Source organism: Bacillus rossius, chromosome 6 (assembly GCF_032445375.1).
Source record: "Bacillus rossius redtenbacheri isolate Brsri chromosome 6, Brsri_v3, whole genome shotgun sequence".
Taxonomy (NCBI): Eukaryota; Metazoa; Arthropoda; class Insecta; order Phasmatodea; family Bacillidae; genus Bacillus; species Bacillus rossius.
In genome coordinates, this window is record NC_086334.1 from 11,435,335 (window position 1) to 11,451,129 (window position 15,795).

At 38.2% G+C, this 15,795-nt stretch overlaps 1 protein-coding gene across 15 annotated transcripts; it reads left to right on the top strand.

The window, feature by feature from the left end:
- Positions 1-531: 531 nt before the first annotated feature.
- Positions 532-13,624, top strand: LOC134532633 (ribitol 5-phosphate transferase FKRP). Of its 15 annotated transcripts, none has more exons than XR_010075163.1 (4): positions 554-1,632; positions 3,444-3,565; positions 9,653-9,897; positions 11,611-11,744. XR_010075163.1 is itself a non-coding variant. In XM_063369262.1 (3 exons), the coding sequence occupies exons 1-3, from the start codon at positions 904-906 to the stop codon at positions 12,480-12,482; spliced, it is 936 nt and encodes a 311-aa protein (XP_063225332.1). In that variant the 5' UTR covers positions 554-903; the 3' UTR covers positions 12,483-13,624. The 15 variants fall into 15 exon arrangements, 11 of the variants coding, with proteins under 11 accessions (XP_063225333.1, XP_063225332.1, XP_063225334.1 ...); XR_010075162.1 differs by having other exon boundaries at positions 9,676-9,897; XM_063369262.1 differs by lacking the exons at positions 9,653-9,897; positions 11,611-11,744 and adding an exon at positions 12,398-13,624.
- The last annotated feature ends 2,171 nt before the right edge of the window (positions 13,625-15,795 follow it).

A 15,795-nucleotide genomic window follows, 5' to 3' on the forward strand; every position in this document is an offset into this window, starting at 1 on the left:
CGTGACATTTTTTCGTGCGTGCAGCTCCTCGGCTCCTCACCCTGAACCCTGCGCTTGGAGTCCCCAAAACATACTACTTTCACTCCTCCGCCAAATTAGGTACACGTAACTTTTGTAGGATTACACAACCTACCAGCGCACACACAGGCCAGTGTGCAAAATTCTATCCAACAAGACACACACCCAAGCCATCGATTCAAATGATTCTTCACCTGTGTGGGGTGCACCTGAATTACAATGCACTTTGTAAGTTGTAGAAACTTCGATTTCTGGCCTCTCCCACGCAATATGATAAATCGGTGGCATGTGGCGCATGTATTGCTTTATGAGCAGGGCCATGCCTAGTCGTGTCGCGTGTCGCTGTTCAGTAGATGCGATTTGCCCTTGACATGTCACCATATACTGAAGGCTTCATTAATCAGCGACACGCGACACGCCTAGTGCTGTTCTTGGAAAGAGCGACGTAATATTACATTGTCGCTATCGCGTGTTCTTTGCCTGGCCCTGCGACTTGCAGTTACAAGCTACCATCCTGACACGCGACATGGTTGTCGCTGCGACATTAATAAATTCTCATCCGTATTGTGAAGTTAAGTGATCTTTGATAATCTTGGGTGAAGTGTCCTCACGGGTTTAATTTAATCGCTATATTCTGTTCCCGGCATTTAAAACGAATAAGTTCGCTGTGAGTTTTTATTGATATAAAAGAGGCTGCGAGTGAAACTAACAGTGTGTCTATTAGAAAATAGTATAATATACACAATTACTCAGTCTTAATGATGAAGGTATTAAACATTGCATGAAGTTATGGTTTTTTTTTAGTGTAGCATCAATATTATTATTTTTTATTTCTGAAATGTTCTGCGTTGAAGTAGAAAGAGCTCCGTGCCTAAGTTTTGAATAATGCGAATCAAAATTGCACGACTCCTAATGATAATAGTTGTGCTGGTTAATTTGGCTGTACTTCATCATATATGGAAATTATTATCATATCATGAATCGAAAACACTAAACTCATCGGTGAAGTTGAACTTAGTTAAAAATAATTCTCGCAAACATTTTTTAAATAATCGAAACGTGACAATTGTGTTACGGGACATAGAATTTTTCGAAAACAACGTGGCAGAAACTATTGAATCTTTGCAGAACATCTTCCCTAGACTAAAGATACTTATAGTTGTTGATAGTTTGCCTTATCCTCCTTTGAATTTGAAGCGAAATGATAGCCAAGATGTGAAGATGATAAATCTTCAAGTGCAACTACATACTTCAGCTGAGAAAAGAAATCCACTGTTTCACATTCGTACAAAGTATGTGTTGTTTTTACCTGATTCTGTGCACATTAGTACAACAGAATTATTACTCACTATGCTGTCTGAGGTGGATAAGCATCCTCATAATATAATATCTGTCCCCTCATCAAATTCCATGTCAGCAGCATGTCTTCAGATCTTTCTTAGTGTTAAAGAGTGGACTTTGCAGTACAATCATGTGGATGAAGATGTCTGTGACTCTGTCACAGGCAGACAAGCATTGTTGCTGGAGGCTGACATACTGAGGATGCTCCCAGAACCTTTTATGATTCCTTTTCCAGAGGCAATTTACATTCAGTCATCAGCCAAGAAATTAAAGGTAAGTTATATATATTATATAATAGCCCTCTCATGCACACTAACAAATTTTCTGTGGAATTATTGTGGTTAAATTCCAGTTCTATGTAGTCCATGTTCTCTTATAATAGTTTGATAAAAAAAAACAGTTTGAAGTTGGATCGTTTTATAGAGGGGTTTTTCTCACTTTGAATATTTTAATATAATTGTCCAGAGCACGGTAAAATCATAGATTAAATAAAAATTACTTTGTAATTTTAAGTATTTTAATTATGGTAATAAATGTACAAACCACCACAAGCACTGTCGAAAATTGTAATATTCTTTTAGCCCGGCTTTTCCAATAAATAATAAAATTCTGAAAATACTTTTTTTCAAAAACTAGAGACTTTCTTTATTTACCCTGGAAACAGCATTTTTAATTTCCTACTGGTTTCTGAGAAATTTCCATTTATATGTTACCATAGATAGCCAATGCACTGAAGTGGCCATCGCCATCTTGTACTTTAATTGCATTGCTGATCCTGTGGTTTTTCACATATAAGAATATGTATATTTTGTAATTGGATATTTTGATGCAAATGGAAGATAAATAAAAATTAAAAAAAAAACACACACACACACACATATACACACATACTTACCCAAGCGTCAACACTTGACAGGGATTTTTTTTATCAGTATGGAGGCGTGGAGTGCCAACTCTTTACGTGCAACAGCACATAATCTGAAACGGTATTGCCATTATGTGTATTGAACATAATAATTCCTAGGTCTAGTTAGGTATTACCTAAAGGAATTACTATGTTTGATATACATAATGGCAATTCCTTTTATGCATGTTGTGTCGCTCGTAAAATGTTGGTGCTCCGCGCCTCCGTACTGCTGAAAGAAATCCCAGTCATGTATTGGCGCTTGGGTTTGGATACACAGTAGGGTCTCATGTATATATTTTTAAAATTTTTATTTACCTTCCACTGCATCAAGTTGGTAATTTCAATTTTGACTTAGAATTTGGGCATGAGGAGAGAGTCCGTGAAATTTGTACCGAAGCTGCTAACAATGGGCAGAAGCAATGACATCTAGATATCGCACAGAACATGTTGGACAATGCAAACAGTGACAGCAAACTTTTGAATACCATGATCACAGGCGATGAAACATGGTTCTATGGTTACCACCCAGAAACCAAGATGCAGTCATTACAGTGACAACATCCATCATTCCTGAGAGAATAAATGCCAGGTGCACAGCAACGTTAAGGTCATGTTGAATGGTTTTTTGTCTCCTGTGGTGTGGTGCATCATGAATACACACTACAAGGCCAAATCATCACAAAGGTTACTACTAAGAGGTCCTTCATCACCTTTGTGATGCTGTGCAGCGCCAACAACCGAATCTGTGGGCAGCGAAAACTTGGTAGCTCCATCATGATAACACACACGTCCATTCTGCGCATTTGATTCAGGCTTTCATTGCCAAACACAACATTCCTGTGGTTCGACAGGCGGCTCTATACTCACTCGACATGGCTGAAAATTCAGCTGAAAAGGTCCGATTTGAGTCGAGATAAGTCATAATGCAAAATGTGATGTCACGGTTGCTCACAATTCCAAAAAATGCATTCCAAAAGCGTTTCCAGCAATGGTGGGAGTGCTGGGAGTAGTATGTGCGTTACCAAGGAGACTACTTTGAAGTGAATTAGTGTTTCAAATAAATAAGTGTATTTTTGCAGACTAAAGTTTTTTCAATATTTTTTAAACACACCTCGTATACATGATATTTTACCCTATGTATGCTTATATTTAAAATTCTGACCTTAAATACTTGCAGCAGTTTGGATGGAGCACTTGGGGAAGGAGTGTGCGGTCTCTCGACGAAGGGAGTGCAGGGGACTACTCTGATGTCCCAACCCAGCCAAACCGTAGGGACTGGAGGTGCCGAACTTTTCTACCGTGAGATTTTTTCCTATTAGTATTTTTACTATTATTGTTGATTATTAATGTTCTAATTTATATGTCCTTAAATTTTATGTTCTTATATTCCATTGTGTGTTTGTCAAGTTTCTGATGTATTAGTCTTTTTTAGTTTTGGTCACTGTAAGTATCTTGTATGCTTGTTTTCGTGTGTTGGCCAAATGTGGATGTGCCTACCTTTTGTGGTTTCAACTCAGGTAGAGCTTGCCTACTTTGATGCTGACGAGAAGGAATGTCCATGTACTTGCAGTTACCTCTTGTTCCTGTTTTCGTTTTTTTTTATGTTTGTATGTGTCATGGCGACCGCTAAAGACCTAGGCTCTTGGTAAGCATGTTACAAACCAAAATAAATAAAAATAGTAAATTCCGTTTATTTTTAAAGGCTTTACCGTGTTTTACCTAATGCAATTTTTTTCTATCAATATGCCATAATTAGTACAATTGTACTATCCCGAGCAGCTGGGACGATGCATATAGTTCATCCTTGCTTGAAGGTAGTGTGGGGGTGTGATAATTAAGTGCAAAAACACAATACGACAATTTATGCTGGTAGTGAAGTCGTTTTATTGACAGTTCTCGTACAACTTCACTTAAATACACTGTAGGGGAGGCCGGGGTATTAAGAGACAGGGGTTATAAGAGACAAGGGCAAAATGTCACCTTAAATATCAATAAAAATAAGTTTAAAAATATGAAAAAATTACTTGAACATCTTTAATTTATTATTACTTACCTGCTTGGTAATTATTGTGTTGATTTTTACTTCATCAATGACATGAAAAAAAATGTTTACTTTAAACTTAACTTAAAAGTTCGCAACTATTTTACAAAAAAAAAAAAAATTGTGTAAATTTCGTAAGATTTTTGGAAGTGATATGTACATAGCTTTTTGACTGAGATTGTGACATTTGATATAGAATTTTTGAAGTTATTCAAAACCTTCTTATTTTGCTAATTCTGGGCATGTCTCTTATAACCCCAATTTAAGATTTAGTAGGGGTAATAATAGACACTGGTGTCTTATTACCCCGTCAGAATTATTTTCTTTTGTTTAAGGTCTGTTTATTAGAAAACTAAGTGAACTAACAATGTAAAAGTGAAAAAAGTGACAACAGTGAAAAGACAATTTACACAATGCCAAGACATTATAAAATGAAAAACATTCAGTGTCAGTTTGACCCTAAGGACATGAAAAAAGCAATTTTAGAAGTAAAGAAAGGAGTGCCAATAAGAGCAGCAGCAGAAAATTTAATGTTCCTGTGTCAACTTTAGGCAAACATTATAAGAACCATGAAAAAAAAATTGGAGGCGGGCGTAAACAAGAAATCTCAGAAGATGAAGAAGCAGATATGGCAAAATATTTAGAAGTGTGTGCAGTTCATGGGGAAGGGTTAACTAGAAGTGAAACATTGGAGTTAGTGAAAGAATATGTTGAGCACAGCAAATTGAATACCAGATGGCACAACAGTAAACCATCTTATGACTGGCTCAATTTATTTTTCAAAAGACATCCTCACCTGAGAATCAGAAAAGGTAAACAGTTGAGCAACCAACGTGTAAGAGGAGCAGACCCTTTTGTAGTGAATGAATGGCTTCTACCAAGATGTCCAGAAACTGTACGCAAAAGAAAAAATAACAGAAGCAGACGTAGTTATGTTTACAATTGTGATGAGACCGCATTTTTACACGATCCCAGCGAAGTTCGCGTCATAGCTAAGAAAGGTACGAAAAGAGTTTCGAAGCATATAGCAGGATCAGGCAAATCAAACACCACTGTACTAGCATGTTGAGCAGCAGATGGCACAAAGATGCCACCATTCATAATCTTCTCGGGAAGGTATGTATGGAGTACCTGGATTCCAAATGATGACTATCCAGGCACAGCATATACAGCCCAAAAAAAAAAAAAAAGAATTGATGGAGGGCTCCATTTTCGCAAATTGGTTTTCCGAATTGTTTCTGAAGCACATCCCTTCAAAGGAACATCACAATGGCAAGAAAGTAATCCTTTACTTTGATGGTGTTGCATTTCATGTGAGTTATTCTCTCATTAAAATGGCTTATGACAATGATGTGATCTTGATTAAACTCCCACCTAACATGACACATTTCATGCAGCCATTAGATTTGACAGTATTTAAACCCCTGAAAGGAGCTTGGAATACTCTGATGGTGCAGTGGAACAGACTTCACCCTGGCACTCTGCTACCCAAAGAAGAGTTTTCCAGAAACATTAAGAGACTGTGGGACGAACATTTCCCACCTAGACTTTTGATTTTTGGATTTCTTAATACTGGGCTCTTTTCTACAGACGCAAGCAAATTTCCTGAGGAGGCCTATAACCCCATAAAACTTCAGAGATTCAATGTGATTGAAAAAGCTAAGGCTTCACGAGTTTTACCAAAGACATCTCCCAGTGCACCTAGACCTCCGCCTGTTTCAACTTCTGTTTTGCCTACGCACAAATCTACAGTGGAAACTGCAAGTACTCCTTGGCCTGCTTCTCAAAATGGACCTTCAGCAAATTCAGATGTGTCTGAAGCTCTCCATACTTCAACTGTCCTTGATTCTGCTAAACAAGAAAGAGAAACAGACAACATAGATGAGATTTTGGCTTCTCCACTTTCAGAAGAAGGTCAACCAGGGTGTTCGTCATGGTCAGCAGAAGATCGTGTGCAACATCAAACCAAATTTGAGAGTTTCATTCAGTACAAACTTACTGAAAACATAATGAAATCCACACCGAAAGTAGGCCTAACAGGAAAGAGGAAGAAAGTTTCAGAACAAAAGGGTGAAATCCTGACATCAGTGAAGGTCATGGAAAGGATTAGAAAGTCTGAGGAAAATCAAAATAAAAAGAATGAGAAGACAGAAAGGAAGAAATTGGGAAAAAAGCAAGAAAATGACAAGTCAAAGGCTAAGGTTACAGTACGCAAGAAATCAGTTAGGCCTAAACGGAAATCTGCAAATTCATCCTCTGATTCTGAACTTAGTGATGATTTACCTATTGAAACGGATGAAGACTAGCCATTACGCCTTGAAGAATTATTTTCTTCATCGGACGACAATGTGCCTGAAGAATTTCATCCAAGTAGTGTTGTTCCTAGACTAGAACTGTACTATGCTGTGTACTACTATTTGAACTGGTACATTGGGTGAGTTATTGACTTTCCAGATGAAGGACTTTGTAAGGTTAAGTTCTTGAAAAAAGAACTTAATGAATTTAATTGGCCTCCTCATGATGATATACAAACAATAACATCTAAATACATGTTCTACGGACCCATAAATTTAAAGGGGAATGGTCCTTCCCAGGTTACTTGAGGGGAGTTACAAAAAATGTGTTTGGTGTACAGCAAACTCAATAAAAGTTTCAAAAAGTAAGCTCAAACTAGGCCTGGGAAACTTAGTGCAAAGTTTTTTAAAAAAGGCAGACTATTAATTTTATAAGCCTAAATTTTCTATTGCTAGGTCCTATCTTTTAATATGACTTTCATTTGACTTATCAAGTTACATTAGGCCTATTAGGCATGCAGTATACAGAATCTTTTTATTGTAAACTAAGCTAAGTTTAGGTTACAAAAGAGTTTACAATCTTTTTAGATGTTTGTTTACTCTTTACTTATCATTGACACTATAATAGTTAACTGTAAGGTACAAAATAATTTTTCAAATAAAACTGTTCTGTATTTCAATGACAAAATGCCCTATTTTTAGTATGTTTTTGGAATTGTCACAAAAAATAAATATCGAAAGTACTTTTGATTTTCATTTGATAAGCTTATGTATTGATTCTGTACATTCCTTTGAACCTTTAAAATGGGGGTTATTGCTTGTTTGCTATTTGTTATTAGCAAAAATGAATTTTAGAAACCATCTTTCAGAAAGCATTTTTCATTCTAATGTAGTTTGAGAACCAGCACATATATTTTTTATTTCAAAAAATTGGGAGCTTTAGAATTTTCTGAATATGTCTCTTATATCCCCCAATCATTTTATACAGTGTTTCTGTGGACAGTGAAAGGTATGTCTCTTATTCCCCCTGATAGGGTAATAAGAGACACAGATTTTATAAATTTTCAAAAAAATAATTTCACATTAAATTGTTAATGGAAAAATTTCAAAATAATTGAGAAAGATTCACTTAGTTTGTTGAGTATGACATAATTTTATCGAAGACATAGATTAGAAATAAATCTAATATAATTTTTTTTTGTCTCTTATTACCCCTTGTCTCTCTTTTTACCCCGGCCTCCCCTACGTTTAGACACGGACTTGTACAGACAAACAGTTCCACAGCGTACAGATGTCGCACACTGCCTGGGATGCATTACAGCGATTCCCCTAAGTCCACGTGACTTCCGGAGAGCACCATTAATGAGCTGTCTTACCACGATGCTCCAAGAGGTGCTTATTAGCCATGGGATGTTTTACCACAATCCCCCTAGTGGCTACTGCTCCCGGCTCTGCCGGGAGAACTCCCGCAACTGGCCGAGGAGATCTCTTATATAGGCGGCACAGGAGTGCCCCTTGTCCTTACTTGAGGGCCGTGTGCAACGCTTCCCAGGGTTCGTGTGCAACGACTCCCACCAAGATCCACTCGTCCTTCCCCTGCCTCGTGAGGGGGTTTGACCCTTGTCCTCCGCAGTGCTGTGTGCTCTCTTTAAAAACTCTTATGGAGGTATAGTCTGATATTTCAATCTACATTACAAGATACATTACAATCATTACAAGATACATTACAATACATTACAAGATACACTCTGATATTACACAATGAGTAAATATTTTAAAGTACTTAGTACTTATTTGGCTATTTATTTCATTAGTGTAATTTTAAATAGCTGTTATATACATATACCCAGGTCATTAGCACATTAAAAGTTTTTTTTTGTTTAAGAAAAGTTTGAAAGAATAAATAAAACAAGATAATAAATTGAATTTCAGTGTCATATTAGCTTGAAATCCCTTAAGGTCCATTATTATTTTCTTGATTTATATTTTGCTCTCTATTGTGTAACTTACTTTTTGATTAATAACCTCTTGAGACTGGCAGTGAAGTTTTGGGCGATTTTGGATTTAATTCTTGATAGTTTTAAATTTGTTACCGGGAATTGTGTTTGCCGCCCAGTGAATGTCAGGGACATGGGTACTTGTTGTGAAGCACACAAGATCCTACACCATTGAGATAAAATTGGTGCTGGTGTAATTTTGCTGCCCGCAACATTTTTACGTCCTTCCCAACTTTGAATTCTGTTAACTTCTAAGTGCTTATCACCTGCCATACATCGAAGCATTTCCAGTTCCCTAACTACCAGAGGAAGAGGTCCTGCGTCAGTCATGTGATCAGTAAGTAGTTGCGGTGCGAGGCTGTTCGCGATCCCTCCACCTCTCTGGCCGCTCGGTGCGTTATCGTTCCTGTTCGTTCTGGGCGCCGAGCTGCTAGGTTCCTCCAAGACCACAGCTAGTAGAAGCGGAGAATCAGTGAAGCACAGAAGAACGTTACGTCACCGCCTTGACTGCTGTTGTCCTCCATGCCGCCATGCTGCCTGAATCCGCAATGATGCCCAATGCTGGACTTAGCTGCAGATTGGGGTAAGAGAGATTGTACCTATTAATGAGTTTGGACTTAGCACCAGCGGCCGTGAGGAAGGAAGTGAGTGCTGCAGTGTACGAAGGTAACTCGCTCAACGACTGATTTACTTAACTCGCCCTGTGAGTTGGTACCCGCTGAACGAGTAAGTTGCAAAAACTCACTGAATGATTTTGGGTACAGTATGTGGTCAAAATAGCACCTGGTACTTAATAGACTCGTTGACGATGTGACACCTTTTACTTGCCGAGTGTGTAGTGAGAAAGTGAGTAAGCCAAGAATGTTGGTGCAGAGATCAATAGCAGTAACGAGCCAGCAACAAGGCAGGCTGGTCAAGTGCAGGCAGGGTACAGACAGTAGTAGAAACATCAACAATAACAATGATAGAGTTTTATGTTAATGCGTGCAGTGGACTCATGTCCCTTTGGTCATGTTGACATGGTGATGATAGTGTTACTTCGTTTGCAAAGCAGGACAGGTGTAAATGAGTGTGCAGAGGTGGAGACTACACTGCTCGCTGGGGAGTCATGAAAGAAGAATTGTGGCCAGTCCTTCATCTAAGTGGTAGAGCCTTCCAGAGGGGCTTCTTGACGAACTCCTGCTAGCTGTTCCTCCCAACGAAGTCAGAGTTGAGTGCTATGGGGTAAGGAGAGTGCTACTCTGCAGGAAAACGAATCGCCGCAGACCAGAGATTGGACGTCTCCTGCAAGACTTGGAGGTGAGTGCCCACTTTCGAAAATCCATAGTTTCAGATGGGGATTAATGAGCATAACATTTAGAAAAAGTATTTTATGTACATGTTCTTTTTCTATTTGTACGAAGAGGCACTTGGACAACATTGTGTATTATTACAGGGTTTGTATAAAAAGTATTGGGAAAAGATTTGGAAAAATAGATTTGAGATGTTGCTACAATGACTCAAAAGTATACAAATTTACATCTCTTGAGTGTTGACACACTTTTGCTAGTGGCTGTTCCGCAACTCGAAGGCTCCCTGGAGGGCGGATTCTGAAAGGTTCTTAAGAGTACATATTCAAGCTTTTTTGACAGCACTAAGGGTACCAGGTGGTGAGCTTTGAAAGAGGATTTCACGTTTAGGAATAGGAAAAAGTTGCTGGTGCCAAGTCGGGACTGAAAGGGGGTTAGGGAATTGTGATTTAATTTCCAATTTCCGGCAATGGCTGGCCTCACCCGGTTGACCGTGCTCTTCAGTCTTCTTAGCACTTCTAGGTAAAAAATACCATTCACTGTTTGCCGCTCAGGTACAAATTCGCGGTGGATTACCCCCTTGGCGTCGAAGAAAACAATGAGCATGGCTTTCACTCTGGATTTGCTTATTCGAGCCTTTTTTGGACTAGGTGATGCGTAAGTAACTTTGCCGCTTTGTTCCCGGGTTGTATTCGAATAGACAAGTTTCGTCTCCAGTGATTATTTTGTCCAAAAGGCCGGGGTCGCTTTCAACGCATTGCAGAAGGTCTTTGCAAGCAGACACATGCTCTGCTCTTGGTCATTCGCCAACACCTTCGGGACGAGTTTCACGCAGATCTTTCGCATCACCAAATTTTCAGTAATGGTGTGCACTGTCATTTTATCAATGCCAATTTCATCTGCGACCATGCGCACACTTAACCGACGGTTTGAATCCAGCACTTCTCGCATACGTTGCACGTTATCGTCTGTTCTTAATATTGACAGCCGTCTAGCACGGGGCTCGTCCTTCACACTCTCTCAGGCATCTTTCAAGAGCCTGTGCTTTTTAAAAACTGCTGTTTGTGACATGCTTTTATCCTTGAACACTTGGCAAATTATGCCCAATGTCTCTGTACAAAATTTCCCCAGTTGAACGCAAAATTTGATGATGTACCGTTGTTCAATCGTTTGCTGCATTTTGTGCTTGTACTGAGTCACTAGCCAGGGTTCCATTAAAAACATGATCTAGCCTGAACGAATGCTCGCAGGTGATTGGCCCTTGTTGCGTGTTGAAGGTCACACCCCCCACCACCGAGTCTGTGCTGTAGGATCATGCTGTGACTAGTCATGTCAGGAAAAAATGGTTCCCAATACATTTTATGCAAACCTGTATTTTCAGTCGCTGCCTCGCGATAAGTTTCCAGTGTGTCTTACATTTTTCTCTTGTATATTTACTTTAGAGAGAATTATAAACTAAGTAATTGTCTTGAACAAAATTTAATGTGGCAAGTTGTTTTCATTGCTATGGCTCCCACGACCAAGTCACATTAGAGTTTTGAACATTAATGCTCATCAAGCAAAAAAGCCAGTTTTCTTTTAGGTAGCCTTTTATAATATGTATTTGCTTCTGGCTCAAGCTAAATATTTACCAGGTATTTTTGGAGAAGGCTTTCAATTTTTGTAAAGTTTTAATTGCTTGTTATGCTAATTATTAATTGTTTTTATTTTCTGTTGTCAACAGAATTTCGTCGAAAGCGAGTCCTGGTCATATTAGGAAGATTGTACATAAGAACAAGAGAACATGTGTTGTTTCAAACAGTTATTGTGAATTTTATGTATTTGATTTAATTGTTAATAAATGTTACTCAATCAGCACAGTTTTTTGTGTTCGTTAGGTTTAAATCCCTTGTTGCTCGGGGGGGGGGGGGGCAGCAAAACCTCATAGAACAAAACTTGTTACATAGTTTAATAATAAGTTTTTTGACATGCTAATTTTAACTAAATCGTAACAATTTTATTGTGGTCTTTAAAGGGTCTCGCCAGTCAAATATTATTTGATTGTCTAGTATTCCGTTTTGAGTTAGTTATGCACGCAACACATTTTCATCTCTTATTTTACATTTTCAGAACTTTCCAAGAAGTAATAGTTTTCCTGAAATCTCCTTTTAGCCTTGTTCATCACTGATTAGATAGTTATCTTTGAAATTTTTCCATAATAAGGGATTCGAGTTGAAAAAATTTGAGTTTTGATAATTATCTGAAGTCATTTGTAAAAGTGGGAGTCAGTAACCTGGGTTGCTACAATTCATTTAGCTTCATTGTCTGTGCATCACTCTTTCCATTATGTTGTCCAGATTATTGTTTCAGGTTTCCAATAAAGCCATGGTAGAGGACTCTGTTGGGTTCATTATGAGTGAAAGGCAAATATTCAGTAGTGGTTTACACACCTATAGCATGGCACCTCCCATGTTCATTGCGGACCATCTGGAAGGACACGATGTGGTGGTGACATGGCTCGCTCGTTGCAGGTGCGGCTGCTGCGCAGCACGATGCTGCGAGACGGCCGCGCACTGTTTCAGTCCCCACACGCCCAGTGGAAGCTTCAGCAGCTGACACAGGCGCGGCGTGCACACATGTTCCGCACACTGGGCATTAAGAAGGTGGTGCGTGAGACGGGCTCGGTGGAGTGGTACGGTTGCAACCGAGACATTCCGCGATGTTTCGGCTCGGTGGTGGGCGACATGCCCCAGTACCTGTGGGAGGATAAGTGGACTCCTCCGTGCTGCCTGGCGGGACTTAGACGCACCGCACGCCACGTGTTCGAACACCTCGAGGCCAGCGGGGTGCGCTACTGGTTGGAGGGAGGCAGCCTCCTCGGAGCCATGCGCGCGGGCGACATCTTGCCCTGGGACTACGATGTGGACGTGGGCATCTACCGCGACGACGTGCCGCGCTGCTCCTGGCTGGTGCGTGCGCAGAGCACGTCGGTGGTGGACGACCACGGCTTCGTGTGGGAGAAAGCGACCGAGGGGGACTTCTACCGTGTGCAGTTAAGCCGTGTGAACCACCTCCATGTCGACTTGTTCCCTTTCTACGAGCGCAACGGCACCATGACCAAGGACTCGTGGTTCCCGACCCACAAGCAGGACCGCGAGTTCCCGGCACACTTCCTACACCCGCTGGCCAGCCTGCAGTTCGTGGGGCGTCTGGTGTCGGTGCCCAACAACATCCGTGACTTCCTGGAGCTGAAGTTTGGGCCCGGCGCCGTGGAGAACCCAGAGTACCCGGACCACAGCAAACTCAGGTTTCCACGCAAGCCGGCCTTCGGAGAGGCCGTGGTCCAGGTCGACTACGACTACTGAGTCCTCGCTCTGTCGTGTTCCTCCAGTCTGTAACACTGCATTACAGTAGTACAACCATGAGGGTGGATGTCTTGAGAGTACTACCTCAACACATCTGCATAGCTTCTTGTGGTCGAGTTAAAGCCTGTTACAAACGTAGTACCTTCTTCCAAACTGTGCCATAATTCAAGTTGAGTTTGGTGGAGATTCGATGAAAACCATTTATAAGCAAGGATGCCATGTTTGCTTATAGTTTCTCTTGTTCTTCCATTTTAGAGTTGAAAGAAAAGATTTTTCAGTTACTGAATTTAAATCAGGAATATGCTTGAATTTTTCATTTTATAATTTAATTTTGATTTTTAGTGATATATTATATAGATGTTACCTAAAGCAAAATAAAAGGTGAAACACAAATAATGTTTTTTAGTTAAAAGTAGCACACATTTACTGCTGCTTGCACCTTATAGGCTTGTAGTGTCCGATCTGGGTGACAGTCATTGCAAGTGTTAGTCATTTATACATATTAAAAATATTTAAGAAGAATTTAACTCAACATAATAACATAATCTACTTTTAAAATCAATTTTTTTTTATTGGTGCAATGTATAATGCATGATTATTGAGTAAAATTAACTGTTTAGAGAATACTTGAACATTTATCACACTCTTATTTATGCATTTTTTAAAAATTTATTGCTTAATGCACTCACTTCACTCACTCACTCACTTACTGACTCATTGTCTCTCTCTTTAGAAGCAACAACCATTCCTTCTTTTTTTTTTAGATCTCGGGATATGGACCTATGTATCACATTTGCAGTATCAGAAATATTTATATTATATTAATTTTTTTTGCACAAATGCAGATTTTCAGTTTAAAAAAAAATACTGAGTATTGACTTCTAAACACTTGTAGTACTGTGAAATTGATTTTCAGAAATGAACTTACATTGGTTTATATGATAAATTTTATCTGAAAATTGCAAGGAAACTATGAAATGTTTCTACGTAGTACGTGGTTTTCTAACCGTAGGTTGGTGGTATAGCTGCTTCCACAATGAAAAATCATAGGCGAGTGCACAACTGGCTATGAATACTACTGTACACAACTGTGTGAACTTGGTTCACAATCAATTTATTCTGTGTTATTTTAAACCAGTTAATGTAAGTTGGTAATGTTTATAAATAAGAACTATTTTAAGAATGATTATTCCAATGTTAGCCGGTGAAATTTTGAAATGTAGCCATCATCTGTTAATAGGTTAGTAAATAAATATTAACTATGTGGTGCAACATCTATAGAACTTGTATTGAATGACTATTCTGCGACAGCTGAGAAACAGCCCCTGAAGATATTTTTTTCAATATATAATTTAAAAATATGTTAAGTTAGGTTATATAAAATATGTAGTGAACAGTTTAAGCCCTAAAAACATTTTAAAAAATTTTATTGCCATCTATGGGTAGTAAATTTTTCCGGGTTAATTATTAGTTGTGACTTACCTATGAAAAAATTACAAAAAAAAATAATTTCAAGTAATGTTCCTTGATTTTCCCCTAAAATTGCATTTTAAAATTTCATCTGGATTCCAAAATACCAATAGTGAGGAAGGCCATGAAGTTTAAGAAAATTATGGACCACCTTTTTTTTTTTTTAAACAAAAAAACTCATTGAACTGAAAATTATTCTAATTATGTAACAAATTAAAGTGATTTCAATAATTAACATTAATATCTACTCAATTTTTACTTGCTAAATCCCACAATTTCCCCCAACTTTAAGGTACTTCACCACTACTTAGTTTTCTAGAGTCCAGCCTGAATAAAAAATGCTTTTTGCGATAAGTCATATACTTTTTTTTTCACCGTGTCCAACCATTTAAAAAGTCACTGTATTTACCTAACCAGACCTATTACTCAAATGATAATTACTTAAACATACCAACCTACCCAATATAAATAATTATACAAGCAGCCAACAACACCTAAAAACTCACATTTAGGTGTCACTACATATCTCGGCATTGCTGGTGCATACATTATGTCTAAAAAAAAGGAATGTATTGTTCCATGAATTGTATGAAATAATTAACTCAGATATAATTTATTGTCAGGCTTGTCATTGTAAGACCATATACAGATTAAATTACTTTATTAATTATGAATACATAGTTATAATATTTTACGGGTGTAGGCAAAGTCAAAAATATTTTTTATTTTTAAGTACAGAGGGTTTTAACCATTTTTATATATGTTGTAGACTAGACTTTTTTATATCATACAGAACATTTAATTTTATTTTAATTGAAAAGAACTAATTTTCTTTGAAGTTGAAAACAAAAGTTGTACACTTGAAATTAGTTCAACATTCCTCTTCAGTGGACGTGTTTGTATTCAAAGTGCAAGAATTCAGATATCAGATACTAAAATTTCTATAAATACTGTATTTTGCAAACTTTGTATTCAACTTTACCACTCGGAGATAAGAGTTGTACATTTAATATATTACATCAAGAATAATAATATATATATATTAGTTATATATATAAAGTGTTATAACTAGAGACAACATTTTATGTTGTTAT